The sequence below is a fragment of the Rhinatrema bivittatum genome, chromosome 8 (genome assembly GCF_901001135.1).
Source record: "Rhinatrema bivittatum chromosome 8, aRhiBiv1.1, whole genome shotgun sequence".
NCBI classification, from domain to species: domain Eukaryota; kingdom Metazoa; phylum Chordata; class Amphibia; order Gymnophiona; family Rhinatrematidae; genus Rhinatrema; species Rhinatrema bivittatum.
Genome location: NC_042622.1, coordinates 155,243,053 through 155,262,096, shown reverse-complemented (window position 1 = coordinate 155,262,096; position 19,044 = coordinate 155,243,053). Strand labels below are relative to the sequence as shown.

General features: G+C 46.3%; 1 protein-coding gene across 3 annotated transcripts in view; it reads right to left on the bottom strand.

The window, feature by feature from the left end:
* Window positions 1–8,546: 8,546 nt before the first annotated feature.
* Window positions 8,547–19,044, bottom strand: part of RIN1 (Ras and Rab interactor 1) — a 42,808-nt gene continuing 32,310 nt past the window's right edge. For 2 of the 3 annotated variants that reach the window (XM_029613013.1, XM_029613014.1), the window contains 3 exons: window positions 16,977–17,108; window positions 15,529–15,686; window positions 8,547–10,133 (listed from right to left, as the gene is read on the bottom strand). In XM_029613013.1, the coding sequence (XP_029468873.1) occupies window positions 9,792–10,133; window positions 15,529–15,686; window positions 16,977–17,108 (632 nt within the window). In that variant the 3' untranslated portion in view covers window positions 8,547–9,791. The remainder of the gene's footprint in view (window positions 10,134–15,528; window positions 15,687–16,976; window positions 17,109–19,044) is intronic. The other variant, XM_029613015.1, reaches the window with a different exon arrangement.

Below are 19,044 nucleotides of genomic sequence, written 5' to 3'. Positions count from 1 at the left end.
AAAAGGGATCTCCATGAAACTAACAAGCAGCCAGTGCCGGTGGAAGGGAGGGTATCCAGCCACCCTACAGGTGACGCACTCCCTCTCTCACACACACACACACCGCACAAATCACACAGAGATGCAATCTCACCCACATCTCCGCCGCACCCGCCTCTGCAGCCTCCTTCAGTTTAAAAATTGCCGCCCTCGCGTCAACCTGCGGCGCCCTAAGTGGACACCTAGTCCGCCTAATGGTTTCGCCAGCCCTGCGGCCAGCAGATTCCAAACAGATTGTAGCAAGTCTCTTGTCCTGTACATTTGTCTTATTAGATTGTAAGCTCTATAGAGCAGGGACTGCGCTGCAGATACCGTAGCACTATAGAAATGTTAAGTAGTAGTAGTAATAGCGGTGGTGCATCAGCATCATCCCTCCACTCGTTCCCCTCATCCATCCTACTCCCTTCAGGCTCCTCTCCACCCCGATTGAGGCAGGAGGAGGCTGTTGGGGCAAGAGAAGGCAGATTGGAGGTGTAGAGTTGGTGTCTCTTTAAAACAAGAAGAAAAGTGGAAAGATCCCAGTCTGGCTGGGCAGCCAGGAGTAGATTTCCACAAGCGCACAGTCAGCTTGTTTTTCCCCTTGGTAAAGGGATTATTAATAAGTGGATTGCAAGATGGGGACTTCTCTTTTTTTTTTTTGCTGCAGAGATGACGGCGGTTATGCATTAACCAGGGTTGCATCAGCCCAAGGGTGTGCAGGGCCAGTCAAAGCACACAGCTAATGTGGGAAAAAGTTGCTTAAGAAATAGCAAGCTGGGGAGGAGGGGGACAGGGGGATGTGTTTGTGTCTTTTCCCCCCCCCCCCCCCCCTCGCCTGATGCAACCTACTCTGTGGATTGCACCCTGGCTGCTGACCGAACATGGACAAAGAGCTGCCGGTGTGACTGAAGCTAGGAGGGAGGGATGCCCAGGCCGCATGGCTCAGCCCCCATGGCAGGTTGCCCAGGTTGTGGTTTCAGGGTGTGGCGAGAACCAGCAAGCTGGGCTTGACAGGAGTCCAGCCAGGAGGAAAAGATTATCACCAGAAAGGCTTGGAAGCCATGATGACGAAGCAAATGGAAGGCTGAGAGAATAAACATTTATTTTCAGAGAATCTCTACAGATATAACATTAATACACAGAAGTAGCAGCTGACAGGAAAATGGTTTCAACCAGTAAATCCTTTTAGATACAGATTGAGATATAAAACATTTCTTTCTTTACCGGGCATTGTTGGGTCAAGGTCTTCCCAGTACCTGTTAAAACAATAACTGAGAGATGCAAGACTCGCTCTCCACCTTCCGTCTTTCTCTCCCCTTGATTCCTCCCTCTTCCTTCGTATTTAATTTCCCAAAAATACTCGGACATCTTTTCTTGGATAATAAAGGCCGCAGTTTATTATAAGACCCGAGCCCTCCAAAATTAACACAGTACAAAATTTCCACCCCCCCCCCTCATCTCGGCACCTATAGGGCCTTCCACCGCTTCCAGTGGTAAAGCTCCAGGTGTCGTAACCTCTGAGCATCAGCCCCCCCTCTTGCTCATTGTCCATCTCGTGTAACAGCCCCCCCGCGTTACACGAGATTCCCCTTTTTTCTGATTTTCACCAAACAATCCAATACAAAACATTTTCTGGGCTCGGGTATTCCGCCCACTGCGACAAATACAACAAATTCAACATAACATTATCAACAACAAATGGGAGGGTGGGCGGGAAAGCTCCACTTGCTGCCTCTGCCGCTCCTCACCCACTGCTCCCCTAACGGTCGCCACATCCCATAATACCCCATCACCCTGCCTCCTTTGAATTTCCTTCTCCTATTGGGTAGCCTATACCTTACCCCCCCGCCCCCCCCTCCCCGGCCAACGTTCCACTCGCTTGCCTCCAGTTAAAGTCGCAGCGCGAGACTAGCTCGCGCTGCTTCCACTAACTGAGAGATGCAAGACTCGCTCTCCACCTTCCGTCTTTCTCTCCCCTTGATTCCTCCCTCTTCCTTCGTATTTAATTTCCCAAAAATACTCGGACATCTTTTCTTGGATAATAAAGGCCGCAGTTTATTATAAGACCCGAGCCCTCCAAAATTAACACAGTACAAAATTTCCACCCCCCCCCCCTCATCTCGGCACCTATAGGGCCTTCCACCGCTTCCAGTGGTAAAGCTCCAGGTGTCGTAACCTCTGAGCATCAGCCCCCCTCTTGCTCATTGTCCATCTCGTGTAACAGCCCCCCCGCGTTACACGAGATTCCCCTTTTTTCTGATTTTCACCAAACAATCCAATACAAAACATTTTCTGGGCTCGGGTATTCCGCCATAGAACAATAACAACTCCGTTGTCATTGTTCCCCCCCACTGCGGCCCTTGACAGGAACCAGGATTCTCTCCAAGCTTTCCTGAATTGTGTTGTTGAACAAGTCAATACCAACATCACCTAACCGAAAGCTCCACTTGCTGCCTCTGCCGCTCCTCACCCACTGCTCCCCTAACGGTCGCCACATCCCATAATACCCCATCACCCTGCCTCCTTTGAATTTCCTTCTCCTATTGGGTAGCCTATACCTTTACCCCCCCGCCCCCCCCTCCCCGGCCAACGTTCCACTCGCTTGCCTCCAGTTAAAGTCGCAGCGCGAGACTAGCTCGCGCTGCTTCCACTATCACTAGTTTAGCTGCACAAATTGAAATTAGAGTATTAGTCAAAAATAAACCAGGAATATGGGTTCACATTCTTCTTGCTAGCAGGCAACACAGAGAGCATGCAGGCCCACAGTACCACTCTCTTTCCTCACCTATGCGGGGGAGGGGGGATTTTCAGAAAGCATTTTTCCACAGGTAAACACCTGCTTACCCATGAAGAAACATCTTCTGACCACAACCCCCATAATCCATTGTTGTTTTTTGCATGGTGATTCCTCTCCAAAATTCTAAGGAAGGCTTTTGAGTTCGTTGAGCACTGTGAAAAAGAGGTTTTCGGTTTGTAAATAGAGATGAATCACTATAAAGCCAGTGTGCTTACTGTATTGGTGTTCTTTGTAGACAGCAGGATAAATTAACCATGATATGGGGTGACATCATCTGTTGATGCTGAACAGACTATGGAGCTTTTGCTTTACTGAATATATGCAGGAGTTCCTGCAAGGACAGTGCTTTGTAAGTCCCTTGTTACGATTGGCGGTCCATGGGCTCCCCCACGGACTGCCGTTCTTCCCTCCAGCCCGGCCCGACTTGCGTCAGGATGTCACCGGCGCATACGATGGGACGCCAACGCTGAATTCCCTGCTTGGCACATCCCACCCCCCAGGTGTGCGCACCCATCCCTCCTCTGGTTTTGAAGGGGCCACGGCAGGAAATGCTCTGCGGCCCTTGAAGGTGACATCACTACTTTGCTTCTTAAGATGGGGAACTCCTGAACTGGAACTTGCCTCAGCAATAGGTCCACTACTACTAGTAGAGCAAGTTGCCTCAGCGTGTTTCTGGTCTTCATTCTTCAGTTCCTGGTCTTCGTCTTTGCCCTGGGGTCAGTGTTTGGTTCTTCAGTGTCTTCTATGTCTTTGCCTGCCCATCTTTGCTGTTCCTTGCCTCCCAGCCTGTCTATCTGTCCCACCTTCTCTCAGATGGATCTCTGGTTCTGACTTCGGCTTGCTTGACACTTGACAATGACTGCCTGCCTCTGACCACCGCCTGACTAACAACCGTGCCTGAACTCCACCTGCCACTGACCACTGCCTGACTCCTGACCATGTCTGAACGCAGCCTGTCCCTTACCCTGGCCTGTGATTCGACCATCTCCACAGACTTCCAGCTCATCTGCAGAGGCCCCCGCCTAAGACCTGCCACCCCCAGCACCTGAGGATGCAACCTAAGGGGAAAGAGAGCTGGTATTGATGAAGTTCCAGTTGGGCTTGTGCTATAGCCAGATCCTCAGGCAACAATGGGGATCTGCAGGGCTCTTCCCTACAGATTGCACCAACTCCATCTTCGTCCAAGAATCCATGTCCACAACACCCCTCAGTTGATTTTAGAGCTAAATTTAGCTAGGTAATTGATTTCCCAAGGAGGCAGGCAGCGATGTAGCAGAGCTAATTCATTCTACTGTCTATGAAGAACACTTTATGGTAAGCAAACTTGCTTGCTCCTTTGACAAGCAGGGCTGAAGTAGCCATGACACATCGGGAGTCCTAAGCTGAGGGTTCCAGCGGAGCCTTTACTGAATAAGCAACCTGGACCTCACTGTGAAGAGTAGTCTACTGGCTGAACAAGCTATGCAAAATTGTTTTCCAAATTTACAGTTGCTTCTTGATAGATTGTCCAGATAGTAGTGGGACGTGAAGGTGGTGCACTGATGACCAAGTTGCAGCTTTGTAAATTCTTCAATAGATACGGCTCACAGATGAGCCACTGATGCAGCCATGGCTTTCATTTGATGAGTCTTGACAGAGTCTGTAATCTGGAGGCCTGCTAGCCAATGGGACAATGTTCATTTGGCCACCGCTATGCCCAGTCTGTTAGGATCATAAGAGCCTAACAGTTGCGAGGCTGTGTTCTCTTTCTGTAGTGAGCCAAAGCTCATTTATTTATTTATCTGCTGCTTATGCAGGGCCCTAAATGGCACACAATAATTTTTGCAGTCTTAACTGTCTGATTCACTAAGGCTTTTCTCCCATTCAGTGTATATGTGGAAACTACCTTAATGAATCAGGCCCGAAGGAATGAAAGGCTTTTTTTTACCTTCATGTGTATGCAGCCTTGGAAAGAAAGTGGGCAACACGATGGCTTGATTTATATGAAAAGCTAACACCATCATTAGCAGAAACTTTAGTTGGGTGCAGAGCACCATTCTATTGTGGAAGAAATGCACATGTGACTGAAATTCACAGAATCTTCTGGATGACATGACTGCAACAAGGAATAATATTTTCCAAGTAAGAAACTTCAGAGAACCGGACTTCAATGTCTCAAAGGTTGGCTTCCTAAACTGCACTAGAACCACACTGAGATCTCATGGCTTGGCCACTGGAGACTTAGTAAGCCATAAGCCTTTCATAAACATCAACATTAAAGAATGAGTGGAAATTAGTTTGCCCTCTCTGAATATGATAGGCTGCTGACTGGTGTAGAGACCATTTGTGAGGGCAAAACATGCTGCTGAGGCGGTCTGCTAACGTGTTGGAGATCCCAGGAAGGTAGGTTGCTTGTAAAACGGCATGGTTGTTGCACGCCCATTCCCATATCCTTATCCCTTCATGGCAGAGAGTCCTTGACCTTTGTTGACATAAAACATGATGACTTGGATATTGGTTCAAATAAGAATTCTCTTTCCCTCGAAGAGATGTGAGAATGCAGTTCAGGCCTATCTGATTGTTCAAAGTTTCAGCAAGTTGATTTGAAATTATCTTTCCAGCAATGATCTAGACCCTTGGGTAGACTCCCCACCCCATGTTGGAGGTGTCTGTCGTTAATGTTGCTTCTAAGATATGGGGGTCTAGCTGTCAATGGAGCTTATGCTTCATTTCCTGTGAGACTTGTGTTCGGCGGATCACAGGCCTGGCACACAGGCCAGCCCTCTTCTCCTCCTGATGCTGCGTCAGCTTTCTGGGACACGGCCAACTGTCGCACCTGCCGCCAGGCTCCCATCCACTCCTTGGCATTGGGAACACAGCAGGAGGCCGTGCCTCAACTGGCATCCTCTTCACAGAAGGAAACTGCCAGATCCTCATGGCATGCCCCCTTCCCTTAGGGTGCATGCGCAACTGCCCTAAATTTAAAGGGCCATTGGTGGGAACCCCCCGGTGGCACCCCTGATGATGTCATCCAGCCAGCCGTATAAAGAACTGAGACAGAGAATCCTCCAAAGCTTCAGTGATAGAGCGACTCCGTTGAAGAAGTGCTTTACCTCTGCAATCCTGATTCCTGGTTCCTGATCCTTGCTTCCTGGTTCCTCCTTCTGCTGTGTGTCCTGTTCCTGGTTCCTTGGCAGTGTGTTTTGTCTTTTGAGTTCTTGTCTTCATGGTCAGTCTTCCCTTTATCTGTCTTCAGCATCTCGTTTTGCTCCTGTGTTTCCTCATCCTCCCTCCTCCTATTCATTCCTCATCCCATAGGATTGGACTTCTGGCTTGACCTCAGATTGGACCTCGATGGTGCCTGACCTCTGCCTGCCTCTGACAACTGCCTGCTTTCCATTACTGCCTGCCCTGACCACTGCCTGAACCACGACACTGAGTGAACTCCACCCGCCACTGACTACAGCCTGAATCTGTCTCCTTTGACCACCCCCTGTTCTGACCACTGTTCTTTCCACTTCTTCACTGTGCTGGCCTGCAACATCTTCTATGCGACAGATCTTAACCTCCACAGAGACCCACGCCTAAGTCCAGCCGGCCTCGGCACCTGAGGGCTCAACTTAAGGGGAACAAGGGATGGTACTGGTGAAGCTCCAGTTGTGCCTCTGCTCCAGCCAGCTCCACCTGCTCACGGTGGGGACCTGCAGGGCTCCTCTCTGCGGGTTGTGCCAACTCCACCTCGGCCTAAGGGTCCACTCCTGCAACAGAGACATTCACTAAAGTCATCAAGGACTGAGTTAACTGATCTAGTTGGGAGTGGAGGCCCTATAGCAGGAGTCACATATGGAGACTGGTTAGAGATACTACATATACTGCTACCTCCATGTGACCTAAAACAACTAGAACGTCTCTGTCCATTGTTTGATCTGTATTCACCAGTTGATGAGCCAAGGATCTGAGAATGTTGACTCGATCTGTCAGAAGAAATGAACTCTCTTGTAGAGAGTCTATCAATGCCCTGATAAATGATTGACTGAGAGATCAGGGTCAATTTTTTTTAAAATTCCTTAGAAATCCTAGAGATTGTAGGAGTTACATTGTCTTCTGCAAGAAAATCAACATTCCTTCCTGTGAAGTCACGATAACCAGGCAGTCGTCTAGGTAAGGGAAAACACAGATGCCCCGATAATGGAGATAAGCTGCCACTACAGTAAGGCATTTGGTAAAGACCCTTGGTGCGCTGAGAGACCAAAAAAGAGCACCTGGTACTGGTAGTAAGAGGATTCCAACACAAAGCAAAGATAGTGCCAGTGGAGGGTGGGGACCAACAGACTGAGAGGGCGAAAGGTGAGCTGGCTGAGAGTGTGCGGTGGTGACTACCCTTCCCCCTGCCTGCTGGTTGGGGAGTGCATTGCTTGGGGACACCGGACTCCTTAAAAGCAATGCGGCAGTGGCGGGCAGCCTCCGGCAGGCTGCCAAAGCCACACACCAAAGGGCTGTGCCCCTTCTGTCCAATTTGCCCCAGAAAGTTTGGTTTTTAATATGCAAGAAGAGAAATGGGAAGATTTTTCCATCGATTGTTTCAGTCCCCACTAGAGGCCCAATGGATCATCATTGGTTCGACAGAATGCTAGTACCAGATTGGACATTGTACAGGAGACTTCTTTATCATCTGGAGCCTCGCTGAGTCCAGGTACGAAAACACCCTCACCACAGCCTGTTTTGGAGACGGAGCCATCTTTTTCCACTTTAACCCCAGGAGATATAAGTTCTCCAGGTGGTTTAAGTGGAACTGTATCTAATTTGGTGATGGTTAACATGTCTCCTACATCTCCTGAAACAGTTATTAGCCCTTAGTCTTTTTTATCCACTGTAACAGCTGGGGGAGGCACATTAGATACCTCCCCTGAATCCAGTTTGGGAAAATGGGTGCCTTTGCCAGATGTATGGTGTGCCAGTGAACTGAGCGTTCATGGCACTGGTGCTGTATACATTGACTGTGTCATTGGTACCAAGGCTCAGTGCTGCTTTGGTACTGGTTGAGTCGGCAGCTCTGATGAATGGTGCTTCTTCTTCTTTTCACTAGGCCCTGAGCACTTACAGCAGTGCTTTTTGTTTACTCGACCCTGATGAGGTGGAGGGACCCCAGGCCTGCTCCAACAAGGGGGAGAGGCTTGATCTAGGAGCTCATGCTCAAATTGGTACCCAGGGAGCTAGAAGAGGCTCCACTCCGTGAGGAGGAATGACTGCGGCTCTTCAGAGAGACTCTCCAGTTAAACTTGTCATGATTCGATCCTCGGCACTGGGAGCAGATATTGTGTGTCCATCAGTAATGGACTGTTTCCTACTATATACACAGTACCTGAAGCTGCTGATGGTGGGATTCTTCATGCAGGACATTTTCTGTGGAAAAGTTTGTTTTTTTATTAGCACTAAAATGTGCCATTTGGGGGGTTGCCAAAACAGCGAGGCAATGTAGTGATAAAAGAATTTAGAAAAATGAAAGATACTAAGAAATATCACTTCAGCCACCAGGTATTGCTCATAATGATGACAATGACTCCCAATTGTATTTAGTAGGTTCAAACTTATGGGTCATGCAGATGGTGAAGTGAACCCAGATAGAGCAGGAGTAGCTCACATTTCCTTGATTAGTCAAGGAGAACACCAGCCTTCTTCCCTCCATGAACCCTGGACCCTATAACTATCCCTCAGTGCAGGCACAAATAAAGCATCAAAAACAGTCACATCATTCACAGGTAAATCCAAAATCTCAACTTTATTTCTGGTTTTCCAGCCAGTCATGATGTACAGGAAAAGAATAGGGTAGGCGTCTTAATACTGAATACTCAGAATTCATGGGATTCAAAAGTCTGAGTAAATCTTCCCCATAGTACCTCAAAAAGTGAAAGTACTGCTCTCTCAGACTTCACTTGAACAGGAATTAGATGATCTAGCTCCCCATACCTAACATTTTATCGCAGTATACGGCTTACATTCCTTAGAGTTCCAGTTCCCAAATTCTCCCACTTTTAGGTGCACATCCTTTCACATTACAACCCAGCCCAAACACACAGGACCGTATACTCCCCTCAGATTCCTCTTCTTTCTAAACCTCCGATTCATTTCCATAGGGACATGAGGATTACAGCCTTAGGGTCTACTTGCGACTCCCCGGTCACCTGATCTTCCACTCAGCTTTCTCCAATTCTCCCATCCAGCAATGTGCAGGTCTCCCCAGTATCTTCCACGTCTTAGACCTTGTAGGACACTCCTCACTTCAGAAAAACCACATACTCCTTCCTTCTGGCCATTTCCTCAAGGGGAGGAAGCAACTTTTTCCTTGAGGGAAGAAACCCCTGCACAGCCCTACTCCTTACTGGGGTGGAACCCGGGCCCACCAACCTGCAGGCTGGCTACACTAGGTCTGCTATATGCTGGAGGTCCCCCTTCTCTTTAAACACCATCCTAGAAAGGAGCAACTCCTGCCAAATTGATCCAAGCTTTATACCTCTTCAGAACATGTCTCAACCAATCAAAACCCTCTTGAATTTAAGGGGATACCATACTACTAGAAGCATCATCACTCTGATACCTATCTCACTACCTGTAGTGGACCAAGCATTACACCAAATGCCATCCAATGGTCACTTCACAAAAATGCAAATTTTTTTCCACAACCCCAGGAAATAAAACTTTGAGGGGCTCCCCCACCCAGAATATCTGGTACTCCTAATAAGTGGGAGACACAATTTTGGAAGCAAAGGAGTCAACTTTTCAAAATAATTGGAGGTGCTACACTCAATACAAAGTACTTCTCCCTAATCACATCGAAGGAGTTTACTGAATATTGGGGGTGAGTAAGCAACCACTGCTCCCACAGAGCTGGCACCTATTTTTGGGGGTCTTCCCACAAAAACAAAACAAAACATGGAAGCCTCCATGACCCAACCAGATCTATTCCCCTCTGTTTCCTTCAGTTCCTGTGAGCCCGAGGTCATGAACTTTCTTCAACAGCCTCCTTGCAGATCAGCCTCTGCTCATTGTCCTTACCAACCTCCTTACCCTCTTCCTCCCTCTCTGCCTGACGATAGACAAAGTAAAAACTGTCCCCTTGGCTCTGTAGCTCAGATTTGATTTCCTGAGGCTGCGATGTGGGCTCCAGCCTCCGGTAGCTCTTGTTCGTGTAAAGGAAGATCCCATAGCCATCAGGCCGGGCAACCTGGAACTTCTTGGCACACTGCCTCAGGAGATCTTCAACTGTTTCCGAGGGACGCACCAGAAGGGTTTTCGAGGTACAGCCATTCTCAGGGTCCTGGTAACCAATCCGCAGGAAGTTCTGAAATGAACAGAGGAAAATTTTAAAAAGGCTACCATAAGGAAAAAAATAAATCAGGGCTTCAGAGTTTAATATGGAGGTGGGCAGCCATATTTGAATCCCATCAGTTCTTAGCATGTGCTTGAGCAAGTCAGGGAAACTACAGGGTCAGGTGGCTGAGGGCTCTAAATGGTTAGGTAAAGACTTAGCTGCTTTACTAAGATGGTTATGCTTTTTCCTTTTGATCTAGTGTTGATATGAGCCAGAATATGCATATAAATAGGCTTCGCCTCCCCTAAGAATAGCAACATAGTATTTAGGACCTTACAGCTTTCTGACCATCTTTGCTGTATTTCTCCACCAGTCTGACACATGGTCTCGCATTACAATGTTAAGTTTAGTCCTGTTTTGTTTTATTTATGGTTTTATGCTGATTGGTTTCAAACATATTGTGTATTTTCTGGATGTTTTTGCTGTAAACCGCTGAGATTTCAGTTATCAATCACGATGGTTTACAGCAAAGATAAAAACATGTTAAAATATTAAAATCAGTTTAGGAACAATCATGCCAGGTTGCGATAAAATCATCAGTAACATAAAACACCTAAAAAAGAAAAATGTATGACTTTTGAACATTCCTTAGTTTAAAACTAGTACAATATGAAGTAGCCTCTTTCATTTATTTTTCAATTAATTTTCTCTCCTTACGATGTCGTATTTCTGATAGCTCTCTCAGTTTGGATTAATGCTCTCATAGGCCTGTTTGAACAGTCAGGTTTTTAGGTTTCTTTTTAATCCCATAAAATCTCTTTGCAGTCTTAATTCACAAGGTAAAGAGTTCCATAATTTAGGCCCTGCAATAATATAGCTCTTTCCCTTACCTCACTTAAGTGTGCAGTTTGCACAGATGGAATATTTAAAAGTCCTTTATTTGCAGATCTTAGGATTCATTGCAGTGTATAAAGATGCAAATAAGCTTTAAATTTTATTAAAGTAAAGACAAAAGAAGATCAAAGTCTTTGAAAATTTGCCAAGCTATTTGGTTAAATTTATCAACCTAATTTTCCTTAAATAGCTAAATTTAACTGGCCAAATTCTGAGGGGGGGGGGAGGCTCAGGGGTGGTGACTTTCAATGCTAACTGCCTAACTTGGCTAGCCAAATCTAGCCAAGGTCTGCACTAGCAGGCCTAAATCTGGCAGCGTCGCCCATCAGAGTAATGCTGGATGCCAACCAGGAGAAGCTGAGTCAGTATCCTCCTGGCCGGGCTTAGGAAGATTTGGGGGTATTCTGAGGGTGAGGGAGGGTGCAGCATGAGCAGAGCTGGTACTTTCAACAAGCAAACTAGGCAGTGGCACAGTTTTTGGGCAGCAACAAGGGCACTGCTAGATACTTCAAAGATCTAGGACATGGGCCCATAGATCCTTCCTATCCTCTTCCCACCCCTGGCCCCTGGCCCCCCCAGGGTTGTCCACTTTCTAGAGGCCAGAACTAGACACTTGAGAACTGGGGGGAGGACAAAAAAAAAACAAAAAAAAAACTGGATTTTTAACAAGCTTTGGATTAAGTTGATTGTGTTTAATACTTGCCTAGTCATAAAACAATAATGTAACATTATAAAAGACTATTAAAGTAAATTAACTGTACACACAATCAGCTTAATCCAAAGTCTGTTAAAAATTCAGGTTTTGATTTTTTTAAATTTAACTGTAAGGTAAATTGCTTCCATTCAGAGTTCCAGTGAAATCTCATTCCCAACGGCTGAAGCAGAATTGAATTTTTTGTGGGGGCTGGAGAGGCCCGTGGTTAACATAGGTAGGCACTGTGGCCGGCCCGCCTGGCCTGCCCACTCCCTTCCTATATGGGGGCTTCAAGGCAGTAGCTACAAAACCCTGTTCATTTCTGGCAATATGCTGCCTCCTGTCTCTTCAGTCTCTCTGTCCTGTCTCTGCTGTTTCTCATGCTACCTCTGAGGTTATGGCTGCTACTTTATAATCTTTCGAGATGCTGCGGTTTTGTTGGTAAAGAACAAAAAAAAGGTCACAATAGATGATTTGATTGCAGGTCTTGAAAAAGGTGCGGCACAAAGGGTCGTACACTAAGGGGCTAGCCCCTTAGTCGCGCTCCTTCGGCGTACAACGCCCGGCCCGGCCCGCGGCGCCTATGACCCCAGAGCCGTGCATTTGGCCTCCTCGGTGGGTCCGATGACGTCACGGGGGGGGGGGGGGGGTCATCGGCCGAGGAGGGAAGGGCACGGAAGATGGTGCAGGTGGGGGGGGGGGGGGGCTGAAATGGCGTTGGTGGAAGTCCAGAACGCTGTTGGTGCAAGCAGAAGAGAGCCTCTGTTGGTATGAGGGGCAGGCAGGCAGCACTACCAGCAGATGGAGACGAGACGCTCAAAACCAGCACAATTTGGTTTTCGCAAATTTTTCAATACTGAGACACTTCTTGTCTCTCTTGTCGACACTGTACTCAGAGGACTGGACAGTGGTCAAAACTACCTCCTGATAACGTTAGACATCTCGGCAGCATTTGACACAGTCAGCTATGACATATTACTTAATAGATTAGCTGAAATCGGACTGAGGATAACACATTTTTTTGGTTTAAATCTTACCTAGAAAAGACCTTAGATCTTATAAAGTAAGATTAGGCATTTATGAATCACAAAAAAATTGACCTTGAGACTGGTGTTCCTCAGGGGTCCTCCCTCTCCGCAACGCTTTTTAATATATATATATGTTACCTTTATGCAAATTATTAACTGGTCTTGGACTAAATTACTACATCTATGCAGACGATGTTCAAATTGTGGTACCGATTAAAGATTCTATTGAAAATTCATTAAAAATATGGAATGTTTATCTCTCCGCCATCAAACAAGTCCTAAAACATATGAACCTATGCTTAAATGAAGCCAAAACATACATTTTATTATTATGTAATAAACTAAACGAATACTTTATCAGTTAAATTAATGAATTAAAAAGTAACCAATCTGTAGAATATCATGCTAAAAACTTAGGAGTAATTTTAGATTCAGAACTCAATTTTAAGAATTTTATTTCCTCCATAACTAAAGATAGCTTCTTTAAGCTGCGCGTACTTAAGAAACTCAGACCACTTTTGCATAATAACGATTTTAGAACAGTTTTACAAGCGCTGCTTTTCCCAAAATTAGACTATTGTAATGCATTATTTCTAGGCCTACCGGCATCCACTACCAGACTCCTTCAGATCCTGCAAAATACAGCTCCTAGAATTCTCACAAACACAAAAATATTTGATCATATTACCCCCATTCTGAAAGAACTTCACTGGTTACCAATTCCTTCCTGAATACAGTTCAAGATTCTAACACTAATACATAAAACACTATATAACGAATGAATCGAATGGTTTAATGCAGTATTACACTTTCATAACCCACAAAGAAGCTTGCGTTCATCAAATAAAGGATTACTATCAATACCGTCCCCCAAATTGGCCCATCTAAATACAGTCAGAGAGCGGGCACTTTCCTTGGCAGGGCCAAAACTATGGAACTCCATGCTAACAGAATTAAGAGCAGAAGTAAATCCGCAGGCATTTAAAAAGAAACTAAAGACCTTGCTATTCCAGCAAGCCTTCCCAGATTGATTTTCCTCTTTTGCTTTCTTTAGTATTTTATTGTTTTAGTATTTTATTGAGCCTTTTATTTGTATTTTATTTTATTGAATTTTCTATGAACATTGTTTTTTTAAATATTTTTATGTATGATGTGTATGCTCTATTTTATTTTTATACTGATGGATTTTATTGTATTTGTTTTCTTTGTAAACCGATATGCAGGCTGATACAGTAAAGTCCGCAGGAGAGCGGGAGAACGCCCTCTCTCCCGGCGCGCGCACTGACTATTCTCCTGTGCGCGCGATTCAGTATTCAAATTAGGCCCGGCGGTAAAAAGAGGTAAAAAGAGGCGCTAGGGACAGTAGCGCGTCCCTAGCGCCTCTTTTTGGACAGGAGCAGCGGCTGTCAGCGGGTTTGACAGCCGACGCTCAATTTTGCCGGCGTCGGTTCTCAAACCCGCTGACAGCCACGGATTCAGAAACCGGACGCCGGCAAAATTGAGCATCCGGTTTTCAACCCGCAAGCCGCAGGCCGTCTTCAAATTTTTTTTTTTTTTAAACTTTTTGTAACTTTCAGGACCTCCGACTTAATATCGCCATGATATTAAGTCAGAGGGTGCACAGAAAAGCAGTCTTTACTGCTTTTCTGAGCACTTTCCCGGTGCCCGGAGAAATTAACGCCTACCTTTGGGTAGGCGCTAATTTCTGAAAGTAAAATGTGCGGCTTGGCTGCACATTTTCCTTTCTGAATCGCGCGGGAATACCTAATAGGGCCATCAACATGCATTTGCATGTTGCGGGCGATATTAGGTTCGGGGAGGTTGGATGCGCGTTTTCGACCCCTTACTGAATAAGGGATAACGCTAGCGCGTCAAAAACGCGCGTCCAATCGCAGGTTAACAGTGCACCCTACTATATCGGCCTGATGATGTTGTTTCGAATACTGATATAGAAAACTACATAAATAAATAAAATAAATAAATGCTGAAAAGCAATTATGTAACTAGCCTTCCACTTAGCCTGGACACTCCTGAACTTTCAAGGGGCTGAGAGGTGGAGAAGTGGGAGGAGGAATAAATACCTGCCAAAAATAAACAGAAAGACTTTGATGACTTCAGACTTTTACAGGTCTAGTCCAAGGGCAGTGGAGTCTCCCTTTAAGTTATCTCTCTTAAAGGAGCAGAAGATTATGGACTGGCAGTGATTGCAGTGCCTCCAGGCCCTCTAACTACTAGGGCTGACTCAGATGGGATATGACCCTGCTGCTAAGGGTGGGGGCCTGAGCTAAAAGTGAGAGGCACACTCCGTCCAGGCCCACTTGTGGCTTCTCCCCAGGGCTGGAGCAGAGAAGCTAAAAACGTTCCGACTTTGGAAGCCGACAGAATCATTAGTAAGATCTGCTGAAAAGATCTTAAAGTTCTTTTGGAATAACAGTGTACCAACAAGTCTGGCAAATTCTTAGGGGCCATCTGATTTAAAGATTTGAAAATGACAGCTAGGACTTTATTTTCATCCCGCTCTCATTCGGGAGCCAATTCCATTTTGAAATCCCTGCACCCGCTATAAAGTAGAGAAACACCTGTGTTCCTGGGGCCTGACCCTGAATTATCAAAACGAAAACTCTGTGAGGAGATTCTCTTGGAAAATTTGCTTGAAGGCCCACAAGCAACTTGTATATTTTAAAAATTGTCCCCTAATGGCAGGTCTTCCTGAACACTACACTCACTGATAGTAGCCTGGGGAAAGGGCAGGTTTCCTTAACACCACACACATCATCAGCTCTTTGGCACAGGGGGACTATGGTGGTACCTGAAAGTCGTTGATAGAGGGAAGCCCCTCCCGTCGGCGGTGCCACAGCATCAGGGACCTCTTGAACTCCTGCGATGGAGAGCTGCCTTCTGGCGGCTGCTCATGAAACCCGCGGAGCATGGAGAGGCTTGCACACAGGCTGGTGAGGTAATACCCACCTAAGGAGGAGCAGAGAGGGGCAGAGGTCAATCCCATATGCTCACAGCACCTCTCAAGCTGATCGTGTGTCCCAGAACACCCCCCTCAGTAAGGCTAATGGGAAGCTGTGTTCGGCATTCCCTGCCCTAGTCAATCAGAGGTACAAGCTCTGAACCTTTGGTAGCTTCCGGGTCATGCACAATTAAGTAAAGCTTGATGGATAATGAAAGTAGCAATTAGCATCTCAGCCTCTGGCGACCTCCTGAACCCTACAGCCTGAGGTGAGAATTACCAGCTTAGGCTGCCAAGATCAGCTGTAGTTAGTTCTGTGTTCTATTTGAGGAAGACATTGGGGTTGTGAGACTTGTATCCAAGGATGCAAGTTCCCTTTATCTTTTCTGCAGAACCAAAATCAAATTGTTTGTTCTAATCCCTCGATCTACTACTGACTCTTTGTGTGTGACACTTGGGTAAGTCACTTTCTCTCTCTGTGTATCACTTGTAACCCCTGGCTCTGTCATTTTATTTCCCTGTGCCTCAGGAAAGCTTTCATGCAGTCTGGGCCATGCATCTGATAAGCGGGCCAATACAGTAAAAATGTGGGAGAGCGGGCGAACGCCCGCTCTCCCAGTGCGCGCACAGGCCACTCTCCTGCGCGCGCGATTCTGTATTTAAATGAGGCCCGGCGGTAAAAACAGGCAAAAGGAGGCGCTAGGGACACTAGCGCGTCCCTAGCGCCTCCTTTTGGACCAGAGCGGCAGCTGTCAGCAGGTTTGACAGCCGACGCTCAATTTTGCTGGCGTCATTTCTCGAGCCCGCTGACAGCCACGGGCTCGGAAACCGGACGCCGGCAAAATTGAGCGTCCGGTTTTCGACCCAACAGCCGCGGGCCGACTTCAAATTTTTTATTTTTTACTTTTTTTACCCTTTGGGACCTCCGACTTAATATCACCATGATATTAAGTCGGAGGGTGCACAGAAAGGCGCTAATTTCTGAAAGCAGAATGTGCGGCTTTGCTGCACATTTTGTTTTCTGAATCGCGCGGGAATACCTAATAGGGCCATCAACATGCATTTGCATGTTGCGGACGCTATTAGGTTCGGGGGATTGGACGCGTGTTTTTGGCCCCTTACTGAATAAGGGGTAACGCTAGGGCATCGAAAACGCGCATCCAATGGCGGGTTAACAGTGCGCTCTGTCGGAGCGCACTGTACTGTATCGGCCCGAAAGTGCTTTGGGAGCCCTGCCACAAGACTCCAACCAAATCTAATTTCTTTTTTCTCACTGTGGGCTGGGCCATCTCTCTTACCCTCGCCCATGAGCAGTACTGGGTCCAACAGCTCCATCATATACTCCACCTCCAGCAGCAGCTCGGGGATGTCACACAGGGCCAAGATGTAGGACAGGACAGGCAGGAAGTCATCTGCCCCGTACGCATCATCTGCAAATAGAAGGGAAGCAGCGAAAGGATCAGGGACCTAGCACAGCTAACTCCTCGGGTTAGTAAAACATTAAACACTTGTACAGAAATGGGGAAAAAAGGGCAACATCTGGAAAGCTTTGTACACTAATGCTCATAGTATGGGAAATAAAGACCCAGATCTAGAGGCTGTGTCATGGAAGAGGCTGAATTGGATGTAGTGGCTGTCATGGATAATCATGATTGGAATTTAGTTATTCTGAGCTACAATCTATTCAGGAAGGACTGGGTTTGAAGAAAGAGAGGAGTGGCACTATATATATAACAAATAATAAAGCAACAGAATTGCTGGGCTTACGAGGAATCGAGGCACTGTGGGTTAATCTGGAAAGAGGGAATGGAACATCTCTTTATACTGGTGTAATATACAGACCTCCATCACAGTCTAAGGAGATGGACAGAGATTTAATGGAGGATATCCACAGGATTGCTATGAAAGGGGAAGTGCTATTGCTAGGGGATTTCAATCTGCTGGATGTTGATTTGGGGTACTCCAGGAGCGGTGTTTTCTAGAAACGGGGAGACCCTGTATTCTGTGCAGGGAGAACTGTTCCATCAACAGTTAAAGGAACCCACGTGGAAGGAGGCAATATGGGACCTGGTGCATACTAATGGGGACCGTGTGTCTGATGTTATAGTGGATGATCAAATGGGATCCAGTGATCACTGGATGGTTTGGTTCAGCAGCACAGAAAAAAAAGGTTCATTCAAAGGCAAGGGTCCTAGACTTCAGGAGAATAAACTTTAGTGCTCATAAACTACAAGAGATTGCAGAAAAAGGAAGACTGGTGACAATATCTGTAAAAGCTAAGAGAAGCTGGGCAAATAGTCAAGGAAGGCAAAGAACAGGACTTTTATTTTAGACGCGTTAGTGATGGGAGGAAGTGGCATTGTTACACTCAGAGGTGAAGGGAAGGAATATGTGGAAGCTGACGAAAGAAAAGCAAAATTGCTTAAGGGATATTTCTGTTTGGTGTTCACGATGGGAGGGCCAGGAAGAGGACCGCATAAAACAATCACAAATAGGATTGAAAGTGAAATAAACCTCAACCGAATTTCAAAAACGTTTGTTCGTGGGGAGCTAGTTAAGCTTAAAGTAGATAAAGCGATGGGGTCCAGGGTATTAAGAGAAATTAGAGAGATTCTGGCAGCCCCGCTGGCCGAGCTTTTCAGCGCTTCTTTGGAGTTTGGAGACAGGCGGATGTGGTTCCTACTCACAGAAAAGGAAGTAAGGAGGAGGCTGGGAACTACAGGACTGTTAGCCTGACCTCTGTGGTGAGCAAATTAATGGAATTGCTGCTGTAACAGATCATAGTGCAGTTTTTGGAATCCAATGGATTATACAATCTGAGGCAGCACGGTTTTATTAGAAGTAAATCTTGTCTGGTGAATCTGAGCAATTTCTTTGTTTGGGTGACCAGAGTTGGATCAGGGGAAAGAGCTAGATGTAGGGCACTTGGATTTCAGTGAGGCCTTTGACACGGTTCCGCATAGGCAACTTATAAATACATTGAGCGCCCTTGGTATGGGCCTTGAAGTGACAAAGGGAAGTGGTAAATGAACTTCACTCTGAGGAGAAGGATGTTATTAGCAGTGTGCCACAGGGATCAGTCCTTGGACAGGTTCTTTTCAACATTTTCGTTAGCGACATTGCCGAAAGATTATCGGGAAAAGTTTATCTTTTTGCCGATGATACCAAAATCTTCAATACGGTAACCAACCAGGAAGGAGTAGAAAACATGAGGAGGGATCAAGCTAAGTTCGATGGCCTAAGGTCTGGTAGCTAAGATTTAATGCTAAAAAATGCAGAATTATGCTTTTAGGCTACAAAATCCCGAGGAAGAGTTACAGTATAGGGGCTGAAATTTTTCTAGGCATGAAAGAAGATCAGGATCTG